Source organism: Panthera leo, chromosome A1 (genome assembly GCF_018350215.1).
Source record: "Panthera leo isolate Ple1 chromosome A1, P.leo_Ple1_pat1.1, whole genome shotgun sequence".
NCBI classification, from domain to species: Eukaryota; Metazoa; Chordata; class Mammalia; order Carnivora; family Felidae; genus Panthera; species Panthera leo.
In genome coordinates this window covers 155,891,393-155,903,782 of record NC_056679.1, presented here as the reverse complement: position 1 = coordinate 155,903,782, position 12,390 = coordinate 155,891,393, and the positions used below count along the sequence as shown (strand labels likewise).

The 12,390-nt window shown below is 37.0% G+C and overlaps 1 protein-coding gene across 1 annotated transcript in view; it reads left to right on the top strand.

Moving 5' to 3' along the window:
• Nucleotides 1-1,173: 1,173 nt before the first annotated feature.
• The window catches only part of FAM172A (family with sequence similarity 172 member A), a 389,831-nt gene continuing 378,614 nt past the window's right edge, over nt 1,174-12,390 (top strand). The window contains exons 1-2 of the mRNA XM_042943485.1: nt 1,174-1,313; nt 1,631-1,754. Of these exons, the coding sequence (XP_042799419.1) occupies nt 1,649-1,754 (106 nt within the window). The 5' untranslated portion in view covers nt 1,174-1,313; nt 1,631-1,648. The remainder of the gene's footprint in view (nt 1,314-1,630; nt 1,755-12,390) is intronic.

The following is a 12,390-nucleotide window of genomic DNA, read 5'->3' as shown; positions in this document are numbered from 1 at the left end:
GAAAAATAACTTCTTTCCTACTAAGTGGAAATGCCTTCCTACTCAAAAGTACTCTCATATTCTACTTTTTCCTATTAGGAAACCTCACTCCATTGAGAAGCAGTATTATTGCTAATAATAGCAATGATCAGATGTATATACCTTCTATAATATTAATTCTCAGCCACCATTATTTGGGCTATATTTTATGAATGAGGATACTGAAGATTTTGGATATTAAGTGACTTGTTCCTGACCACAGAGCTGTTATTAGGCAGTGAAACCAGGATACATTTATAACAATTAAAAAATATATAAGCCAGAGTATATTGAGCACTTAATTATGCATCAGGTACTATGCTAGATCTTTTATTTTCCATTTAATCTGAGTGTAACCATATGAGGGAAACATGATTATCATTGTTATTTTTCACATTTGGAAATAAGGCACAGAGAAGCTAAATAATTTGTCAGGGGTATGTGGTAGTTGATGGTAAAGCCAGATGGTCTTTCCTCTTATACTACCTGCCCCCACCCCACCCTCCCTCAGTTAGAATTGAGATAAGGACAATACGATTTATGACTGTTTGAGACATTCATAGTTTTAAAATATTATTTTCAGTGTTGGTATTTTTATTTTCTGCTATACTTAGCTGATTATGAAAATGCCTCAGTTTTTAAAGATAGTTATAAAATAGCCCTCCAAAAGGAAACTGAAATTTTCTTTGTGGATAGCAAATAAATTGGGTTCCTCAATCAGAGGAATTTTCAGTGTTGTTTTATTATTGTCATGAATGTAGTTTTTATAGAATTTCATTAACAGTTATAGATTGACTAAATTAGTTTAACTTTTTCCATTGTATGTGTTTCATTTTTGTCCCTTAAACCTTAGGAGTAGTGTTTTTGTTTGTTTGTTTGTTTGTTTGTTTTACTCTTCATGGGCATACTGGGAAAAAACTTCTATTTGTGGTGTAAATGCCTTCCCTTTGGCCAAAATGGAGCAGAATTAGATCTTAATAAACATAATTTTATATTATGATTGTTTACTGGAGTGCCATTTATATGGCTTCCAGATACTGAATTTGACATAGTTTCATTTTTAAAACGGGCTAATTTTTTCCCTTAAAGTTATATTTTGAATTACACCAGAGGTAGCTTATAGCTACCTTACATAGTTTGTATTTTTCTCCTTCTGCTGTCTGTTCCAGGTCGAAGACATTCTGACTTTGTAATTGGCACAAGCTTATAGTTCATTTTAAAAGAAATTTCAGGCTTTTGAAATTACCTGGAGATATTTAAAAAAAAATTAGATGATCGAGAACTCAACTTACACAGTAAGTTTAGCTAAATTACATTCAGCAACTTTAGGTATCTGTATGTATAAAGCATTGTGTTTGGTGACATGAGAGATATAAAGATGACAAAAACTTGATACCTTTATCCTGGGACTTGTAATCTGTTAGCCGACCCAGACAAATACATAAATAACTATAATGCAAGGCAGGCTATGATAAGTAACTGTGGTATAGGCATCAACAAAATGCAGTGGGAAATCAGAATAGAGATTAATCCCAACTGGGAGGATCTATGAAGTTCTCATGGAGTAGGTAGGATTGAGTAGAGCTTAATTTATTGCTTTCATTCATTCTAGACTGTCTTCTGAAGATTGATGTCTATTTCCTTGAGCTCTTTAATTTTGTTACCAATTTGGATAAGCATGGCACAAATCCAGCAGGGAGGTCCAGATGAAAAAGAAAAGACTACAGCACTGAAAGGTACATGCTTAATTTGCTTTTTTAGGGGTTTTCATTGTTCCTCATGAAGGTATAGGAATATTTAGGTGATCTTCCTTTCATTTCAGTTCTAAAATAAGAATATTAGTATTTAATCCATTTGTAACTCTTTGTATCCCTCACAACTGTCTCAGTGTCTGAAGTGTAGTATGTACTCAGTAAATAAATCACAGAATCACGTACTTTTACAACTGTAGGAAATCTTAAGTCTTTTCTTATCCAAAGTCATCTATTTAAAGGTAAAACTAACACTATAAGTCTCTTGAGTCAAGATTAAGTGCTATTATCATATTTTTGTTGATCAGAATGTCATGCTTGGCTAGGGTAATGGTGTGCCTAATAATCCAGTATTCTATCTTCATGGCATTAATTAGGAATATATTTTTGATAGTTTTTAAAATTAAAAAAAAAAAATTATTTTAGAGGGAGAGACAATTCGTAAGCGGGAGAAAGGGGCAGAAGGAGAAAGAGAGACTCTTAAGCAGTCTCCACACTCAGCATGGCTCCTGATGCAGGGCTTGATCCCACGACCCTGGGAGTCAGATGCTCAGCCTACTGAGCCACCCGGGGGCCCTGAATTAGGAATATTTTTTGAGAGGCTTTCCATGTTAACATCTCAGAAAGAATCTGCCCAAGCCATTCTTCCGGAATTTTGAATTCTAGACTTTTTAAGTCTGCAATCTAAAAGAATTTTACTCCTAAATGTGCATTTTTGAGCTGAAAGATTTCTTCATTATTATATATTTCAATCTGTCTAGTGACTTACCCCAGATCAGCTTACCTAAGTAATTTGTATGTGGTCTCACAGTTACTTTCTTTGATGGTGAAAGAAAATCTTACGGATTTTCTAAATGTTGAGATGCCATCTGTGCTAGATAATGAATCTTTTATTCAATGTAGAGTCTTTGTGGTCTTCAAGATGCTTTGTAGGTGATGGCCCAAATGAATGTGTACCAGACCATCTTAGTTGCAGCCATTTCTCTGAATCCCTCACTGCTATCCTGCCCTGCTTTATGAGGCTGGATGATAAAGATATCTCAAGATTCTCTCTTTCGACCTTACTTTATCTCTTTTCTTGAAAGCCTAAAGCATATAAGTATGTAATAAAGAAGCCAGCCTCATCTTGTCCCTGCTTTTAGAGCTAATGTTCTCTCAATGGAATGGTGTAGCTAGCCTGTACCTTCAAAAATGGAAAATGGCTAAGAGCATTACTTTCTTCTCACAAATGTGAGAGATGATGTAATGGATCAGAGTGGTCGCAGAAAGGATGATGACAGATTCTGGTTGTGTTGTGAAGAAAGAGATGACATGATTTGCTGTTGGGTCAACAAGATAAATTCGAATGCCCTTGGCCTAAAAAGCTCTTAGATTTGTTAGATTAAGAAAACTGGGAGAAACAGGTTGTGGTGATTGTAGTGGAAAGCAGGAGTTAGGTTTTAGATATATTAAATGTTAAACTGAGGTGCTTCTTAAACAGGAAGGTAAAGAGGTTGAGTATGGAGTTTGGGAGAGCATTTGAGTTAGAGATAAAAGTTTGAGGAAACATTAGTATAGAGGTAATATTTAAAGAACCATGGGTCCTAATTGAGATCACTGGAGATGTCAATGTAGACAGGAAAAAGATCTGTAGATTGAGCCCTAGGGCATCTCAACTCTAGGGTCAGGAAGATGACCAGGAACCATCAAAAGAAGCTGAAAATGAATTTCTAGGAAGAAAGGCTAAGAACCAGGAGCAAGAGAGAGAGAGAGATCCTGAGTGCCAAATGTAAAAAAAAATGGGAGTAATTAATTTAGTCATGATGATAATTCATGTTATACAAGGACTGAGAAATTACTTTTGGAATTTACAGTGTGGAGGTCATTGGTGACCGTCAAAAAGAGCTATTTTCATGAATTGATGGAAATGAAAGCTCTTTTGGAGAGCTTCGGTAGAGAATGGGAAGAGAGGAATTGGAGACAGTTGTGGACAACCCTGTAGAAGGTTTTACTGCATGCTTGTATGCTGCTGGGGATGACTAGCACTCTCAGAATAATGGTTGATTTAGGAGAGAGGGCAAGGAATGTATGTAAGTCTCCTTCTAAATAGACTCTCTGGCTTTCCAACTAGATGTGTTTTGTGAGTCTTCAACCTTACTCTGTAATGTGAAAATTTGAATCTTTCAAGTTATGGTCCAATTTACACTTCCTCAAGCAGTTTGTAAGAGTTTACATAGGTTTTCTGGGTTTTGGAGGTACAATTATGTAAAAAGAGTATGGATAGGGTCTAAAGATGGAACTGTCTGGATTTAAGCTCAGGTTTTTCTGCTTAGCTTCTCTGAATCTGTTAATTCATCAGGACTATAGGAATAAGAATGTTTAGCGCACATGAACTTGTAGCAATTCATGGAGTTAAATAGGAAATATTAGAAAACAAAATGGCAGTGCATAGCAAAGTATATTTCAAACAAATTGTCAAACTGAATAAAACTTTATCTTTCAAACAGTCTACTTACCAGTTTTTTTTTTAAATTTTTTTTTTTTAACGTGTATTTATTTTTGAGACAGAGAGAGACAAAGCATGAACGGGGGAGGGGCAGAGAGAGAGGGAGACACAGAATCGGAAGCAGGCTCCAGGCTCTGAGCCATCAGCCCAGAGCCCGATGCGGGGCTCGAACTCACGGACCGCGAGATCGTGACCTGACCTGAAGTTGGACGCTTAACGCTTTATTCTTCATATTCTTCATAAACCCTAGTTTATGAAGATTTTCTCCTGTGTTTTCACCTAAAAAGTTCTATAATTTTAGATTTTACTTTTAAATTAATGACACATTTGGAGTTAATTTTTATAGAAGGTATGAGACCTAAGTCATGGGGTTTTTGTTTGTTTGTTTTGCCTATTAATTTCTATTTGTGACAGCACATTTGTGAAAAAGACTGTCTTTCCACCATGGAATTACTTTGTCCATCTTTGTCAAAACTGGGTATATTTGGGTATTTGGGTGGCCTCATTTTGGGCTCTCTGTTTTGTTCCATGGATCTGTGTCTATCTCTTTGGTAACACTGTTGATTACTGTACTGTATAGTATGTCTTAAAATTGAGTAGAGTGATTCTTCCCATTTCATTCTTTTTCAAAAGTTTTAGCTTTTAGGTATTCTAGGTTGTTTGCTTTTCCATATACATTTTAGAGTTAAATTATCCATATCTGCAAAAAAATTTACTGAGATTTGATTAATATTCTTTTTAAGCCTATAGATGAATATGGGGAATATTGACATCTTTATTGAGTCTTTCAATCCATGACATGGTATGTCTCTGATTTATTTAGATCTTTGATTTTCTTTATCAGCATTTTGTAGTTTTCAGCATATAGGTCTTAAATATTTATTAGATTTATACCTAAGTATTAATTCTTTAGGGTGATTATAAACAGTGTTGTATTCTTAATTTCAGTTGCCACGTGTTTATTCTTTTTTTTTTAATATATGAAATTTATTGTCAAATTGGTTTCCATACAACACCCAGTGCTCATCCCAAAAGATGCCCTCTTCAATACCCATCACCTCCCCTCCCCTCCCTCCCACCCCCCATCAACCCTCAGTTTGTTCTCAGTTTTTAAGAGTCTCTTATGCTTTGGCTCTCTCCTACTCTAACCTCTTTTTTTTTTTTTTATTCCTTCCCCTCTCCCATGGGTTTCTGTTAAGTGTATCAGGATCCACATAAGAGTGAAAACATATGGTATCTGTCTTTCTCTGTATGGCTTATTTCACTCAGCATCACACTCTCCAGTTCCATCCACGTTGCTACAAAGGGCCATATTTCATTCTTTCTCATTGCCACGTAGTACTCCATTGTGTATATAAACCACAGTTTCTTTATCCATTCATCAGTTGATGGACATTCAGGCTCTTTCCACAATTTGGCCATTGTTGAGAGTGCTTCTATAGACATTGGGGTACAAGTGCCCCTATGCATCAGTACTCCTGTATCCCTTGGGTAAATTCCTAGCAGCGCTACTGCTGGGTCATAGGGTAGGTCTATTTTTAATTTTTTGAGGAACCTCCACACTGTTTTCCAGAGTGGCTGCACCAATTTGCATTCCCACCAACAGTGCAAGAGGGTTCCCATTTCTCCACATCCTCTCCAGCATCTATAGTCTCCTGATTTGTTCATTTTCAGTTGCCACGTGTTTACTGATAGTTTATGGAAATGTGATCAAGTTTTGTTTGTTGATATTATGTCTAATGGCTCTCCTAATGTCACTTAATAGTTCTAGGAGTTTTGGGGGTAGATTCCTTCAGATTTTCTGTTAGGCCATCAGGTTGTTTGCACATTTGATGGTTTAATTTCTCCCTTTCCAATCAATATGCCTTTTATTTCCTTTCTTGCTTTTTTGTACTTGATAGAATTCTTAATACTATGTTGAATAAGAATAGTGAGAAAATGGACATTCTTTCCTTGTTCATCAGGGGTAATAATGAGTGGTGATACTCCCATTTTTACCCCTTTATTTTTAGACCTGTGAATTATGGCTATGGGAGAAACAGCACCATATATTTGAAACTAATTCTGAGTATACACAGCCTTCTAGAGAATCTGGCCTCAGCCCTGCAGGTTCTTTCACTTAGCTGACACAGTAAATGAATCTTCAAAAGGCCATTTCGCCATTCTCTCAAACTAGCTGTTTTAGGATGGTGGGGAAAAGGGTAAGACAAATGAATTTCATGAACATGGGACCATTGCTGTACTTCTTTTGCTGGGAAGTGAGCTCCTTGATGAGAAGCAATGCAATGTGGAATACCATGATGGTGGATAAGGCATTCTGTAACTCCACAAATAGATATGGCAGAAGCATTTCATGTGGGGAAGACAAATCTGTATTCAGAGAAAGTGTCTTTTCCAGTAAGAACAAAAAATGCTACTTCTTTCATGATGGAAGTAATATGATGTAATCCACTACCACCAGGTAGTTCACTGATTACTCTCGGGAGTGGCACTGTACTGGAAGCTAAGTGTTATTTTCAGATTCTGGCAGTTTGGACAATCAGTAATGGCTATAGTCATGTTGGCTTTGGTTAATGTAAGTTCATATTGATGAGCCCATGCCTCCTCCATCCCTGCCACCATGGCTACTTTGTTCATGAGCCCGTTGAGCAATGACAGGGGTGTCTGGGGAAAGAGGCTGACTGGTGTCCAGAGAAAGAGTTATCTTACTCACTTGGTAATTAAAATCTTCCCTCTTTTGAGGTAATCTTTTAGTGGGTATTAAGTTGGGACACAGCTATCTTTCACATCTTTTGCCCATTCAGAGAGGACTATTCACACACCTCTTTGCCTTATTTCCTCATCACCAATTTTCCAATTATATTCCTTCCAAGTCTCTGACCATCCAGCCAAACCAGTGGCCACAACCTATGAATCTTGATATAATCACATGTTTGGCCATATCTCTTTCTAGGCAAACGGTAGCTAAGTGCACTGCTCACAGTTCTCCCCGTTGGGAAGATTTCCTTTCACCACTTTCCTTCAGTGGTATCCCAGACTCTGGCTGGTTTTGGTTGGTGCCTGAATATCATGCAGAACCATCTGTAAACCAGACCTGAGTTTTGCCTTCTATCAGCTGGTAAGAACTCCCCCTGAGGACTTAGGTGCATGCTGTTAGATAGAAGTTCAGTGTAGCAAGAATGGGGACTTTCTGCATTTGGGCTACTTCATGTAACTTTTGCCTCCAGGGCCTACTCAGTCCTGGTTAGAGATACACCATTTCAATTTGATGATGGAGTGCTGTTGTACACACCCACCTTTAGGACTTGGTGGGTCAGATAACATTCAGTTTATAGTGAGCAGCTAAGGTCACATGGTAACTTGGTAGCCTGTGGTTAAGCATTCAGTCTCTCCTAAGGCCTAATGGCAGACCAACGAGAGTAGTTATCTGCAGTAGATGGCAGGGCTTTACTCCAAAATCCTAAGAGCCTGTACTGTGATTCACCAGCGGCTTACTGAAGATTCCAAACAGCATCCCAGATTTCCTAGTTTAGTGATTTAGTTCTCACTGTAAGGTCTGGCATAAGATGAGTCATTACAGAGCTCTTCAAGAATGCCAGGGTTCTCCTCACAAATTTATTTCTCATTGTAGTAGGGAAAGGTATGTCTTCTGGACCTTCCCATTGTGAGTGAGTACGTCTTCAGTGACAAATCCATTGTAACATTCCTGTCTTCCAAAACCTTTGACCCTTTCCTCTGCATTAAACCAAGGCAGGTCTGACATTTAATCAGTCATCCTAGTTCCCCAAGATTCAACGTTAAATATGGAATATCTGCTTAGTGAGCCTATATTAATAAATATGATCTGATTGTTCCTTCTACTATAATCCCATACCCTTAATATTTATTCCCACACTTGTTTTCTGGATCTGTCTGTATAAATTAGAAAACCCAAAAGAGTGTTGGATATTGTGCTCCCCCTCACGAGTCATACTATATACCTCACCTTTAGGGGCCTGCTATGACTTGAGTGTAGTTGAAAGTCTAGTTGCAAAGAGGGCTTTGGGGAGTGGGTCCTTAAGAGAATCAGCTTTGTCTTGCCTGGCATCAGCCTTGGGCGGGGTGGAGGAGGACATTACTGTTTCCTTAGGCAACACAGGCTAATAATTCTCTAAGAGTAAGGTAGAGAGACCACTACTACTGAGGATGGGAAGGCTTCTTCCACTGACAAAGAATTATCACAATTTAGAAGCTTATTGTCTCCAGCTTCTTCAGGGTTTTCCCACATGTCACCATTCCAATTTACACAATCCCATTCTTTCCCAGTAGGTGTCCTCACTTTAACAATGGACACCTGTGAGGCTGGTAGTTCTGCTTGGACTGTATTTCAGCTAGTTGCAGGATGAGATTTTGTGTTTGATTTTTAACAATCTCAGCCCTTTGGCTACAAGAGATAAGGGTCACCTTCAGGACATGCTTAGAAAATTACAGGTTATTTATGCTACACTTGAGCTGAGAATTCAAATCCCTGAGTGTATCCTTTTTTTTTTTCCACCACTTTGTTCAGTGACTTTAGGAGCAACCAGCCAATCTCATTATGTTCATTAATTTTCCAAAAGTGTTTGAAAGTATCATATACATATTCACCCAAATTCAAATGTTAATCTCATCCAGAAACACCTTCACAGACACACTCGGAGTAACATTTAACCAAATATCTGGGCATGGTATGGCTCAGTCAAGTTGACACATAAAATTAACCATCACACCATTCCTCTGTCTTTGGACAGTTGGGTTGTTTCTTGGCAGTGAATATTGCTACTATGAGATGGATGTACAAATATCTGTGTCTCTGTTTTCAATTCTTCTGGATATCAAGTGGTATTTTTATCCAGTTACTTCATATGCTTAGTTGAAGTTTAGAATTCTAGTTGCTGAATCACTTTAATCACCTGAGGCATGTTTTAGAAGAACCACTTGTGTTACATCTGATGCATATTTAAGTTATATGGATCAGTTGTACTGTATTTTAGAGGTGATTGAAGGGATTCTTAATGGAAATGTTTTTTATACTTGATTTCTGCCTAATCTACTGCCTTTGGAACCCAGTCTCTGTATAAACTGCAGCTTGATAGTGTTGCTTTCATTTTGAAAAGTAGAAAACATAATTCCTGATGTTTTCTTTCTACATGTCTCTCAGTGCTAATGAAATTAAAAAAAAATCTATATCTGATTTCCTAGTTAACAGAGGAGAAGTTTGTGGATTTCCTATTTATTCAGTACATTTTGTCATTCACAGGAACATTCTGGGCAAAGTAAAAGCATATTTTTGTATTTATAACTTCTTTTTTTATAAGGTAATGAAGAGAGGGGGCACAATATTTTAGGGTTGCATCGAACATAGAGTAAGTGTGGTGATTTTGAAAGAGCATTGAGTTACGTATTGGCAAATACATTTATTCTATTAATTCCACTATACTCTTAGGGTATAATTTTGGACAAGCCATTTTACCTCTCTAAGTTCATTTTCTTGTCTGACAGATAGTGAAGGTGGTAATAAATACATGCTACTGTTTTATAGGGTTGTGATGATCAAGTGAGGTAAAGTATGTGACAACTTTAAATTGGTACATAGATGTTAGGTGGCATTTTATGATCTGAGCTGGTAGAGAAAATGGTTATTAGACATGATATAACTATCTGCTTATGTATTGGATCATCGCTGTGTGTCTGATTAAAAGGTTTCTAAGTTTTGAACTGTAGAAGATGACTGAAGTGAAGGAGTCAATTTTGTCTCAGAACCTCAACTCACTGGAGAGAGAGAAGCATTTTCTAACCACTCCAACCCAATTTTGGGTATTAAGTCTTCTATTTTACTCTGTTTCGCAAATAATTACATGGTGTTCAGAACTTTATGAATGAATCAGAAATTTGTCAGCATGTATCCCTTTTTTAGCCCAATATACATATTATGTGACATTTCCAAACATTTTATTATTTTTAAATGTTGAAAATGGTATATTTTTATATGAGTTGAAGTTTATTTGGTAGGTAGCAGTTTGAAGAGTACTAAAAAATGATTTTTTTGAGGGCTTATCTGTATGTCCTACGAGACAGACTAGAGACTGGAGGCAGACAAACTACTTTTTTGTTTGGCATATTTTCATGTGTTTCATACAGTTGGATTTGTTATATTTCTGTAAGAGAGGAAAAGGGACTGCTTTGCTTTATTATATATCCTAGGAGCTGTTTTCTCTTCAGGAACTTGAGTTAGAATGAATAATCTCAAAACCTAAACTTTCTTAAAAAACATCTTTTCAGAACTGAATAAATTTGAAGTTTATCTTTTTGTTTTTCTGAGCTTTGGTAGGACTCTGTGATGACAAATAGTGAGAATTTTTGCCTCATCCCATATTAAAAGCCTAAAAGATACCATTAAATACTTTTTGACAGACTGATTCTAGAGTTGGGACAGGGAAAAGTTAAGCCTAGAGCAAATATCTTTTTTTTTTTTTTTTTTCTTTTCTTTCTTTCAGGAATAGAATTTAGTGATTCATTGCCTACATATAACACCCACTGTTCATCCCAGCAAGTGTCCTCCTTAATGTCCATTGCCCATTTGGCCCATCCACCCACCCAACACCCATACAGTAACCCTCAGTTTGTTCTATGTAGTTAAGAGTCTCTTATGGTTTGTCTCCCTCTCTATTTTTATATTATTTTTGCTTCCCTTCCCTTATATTCATCTGTTTTGTATCTTAAATTACACATATGAGTGAAATCATATGATATTTGTCTTTCTCTGACTTATTTCGCTTAGCATAATACACTCTAGTACCGTCTACATTGTTGCAAATGGCAAGATTTCATTCTTTTTGATTGCCAAATAATATTCCATTGAATATATATACCACATCTTCTTCTTTTTTTTTTTTATTTTATTTTATTTTATTTTATTTTTTTTAATATATGAAATTTACTGTCAAATTGGTTTCCATACAACACCCAGTGCTCATCCCAAAAGGTGCCCTCCTCAATACCCATCACCCACCCTGCCCTCCCTCCCACCCCCCATCAACCCTCAGTTTGTTCTCAGTTTTTAACAGTCTCTTATGCTTTGGCTCTCTCCCACATCTTCTTTATCCATTCATCAGTCAATGGACATTTGGGCTCCTTTCATACTTTGGCTATTGTCGATAGTGCTGCTATAAACATTGGGGTGCATGTGCCCTTTGAAACAGCACTCCTGTATCCTTTGGATACATACCTAGTAGTGCAATTGCTGGGTCATAGAGTAGTTCTATTTTTGATTTTTTGAGGAACCTGCATGCTGTTTTCCAGAGTGGTTGCACCAGTTTGCATTTCTACCAGCATTGCAAAAAGGCTCCTTTTTCTCTGCATCCCCATCAACGTCTGTTGTTGCCTGAGTTGGTAATGTTAGCCATTCTGACAAGTGTGAGAGGTGGTATCTTATGGTGGTTTTGATTTGTATTTCCCTGATTACAAATGATGTTGAGCATTTTTTCATGTGTCTGTTAGCCACCTTGGTGTCTTCTTTGGAAAAGTATCTATTCATGTCTTTTGCCCATTCTTTAGGTGGATTATTTGCTTTTTGGGTGTTGAGTTTGAGAAGTTATTTATAGATTTTGGATACCAACCCTGTAGCTGATATGTCATTTGCAAATATCTTTTCCCATTCTGTCAGTTAGTTGCCTTTTAGTTTTGCTGTTTCCTTCCCTGTGCTGAAACTTTTTATCTTGATGAGGTCACAGTAGTTCATTTTTGCTTTGTTTCCTTTGCCTCCGGAGATGTGTTGAGTAAGAAGTTACTGTGACCAAGGTCAAAGAGGTTTTTGCCTGTTTTCTCCTTTAGGATTTTGATGGCTTCCTCTCTTACATTTAGGTCTTTCATCCATTTTGAGTTTATATTTGTATGTAATGTAAAAAAGTGGTCCAGGTTCATTCTTCTGCATGTCGTCCAGTTTTCCTAACACCATTTGCTGAAGAGTCTGTCTTTATTCCATTGGATATTCTTTCCTGCTTTGTCAAAGATTAATTAGCCATACATTTGTGGGTCCGTTTCTGGGTTCTCTATTCTGTTCCTTTGATCTGAGTGTCTGTTTTTGTGTCAGTACCATACTGTCTTGATGATTACAGC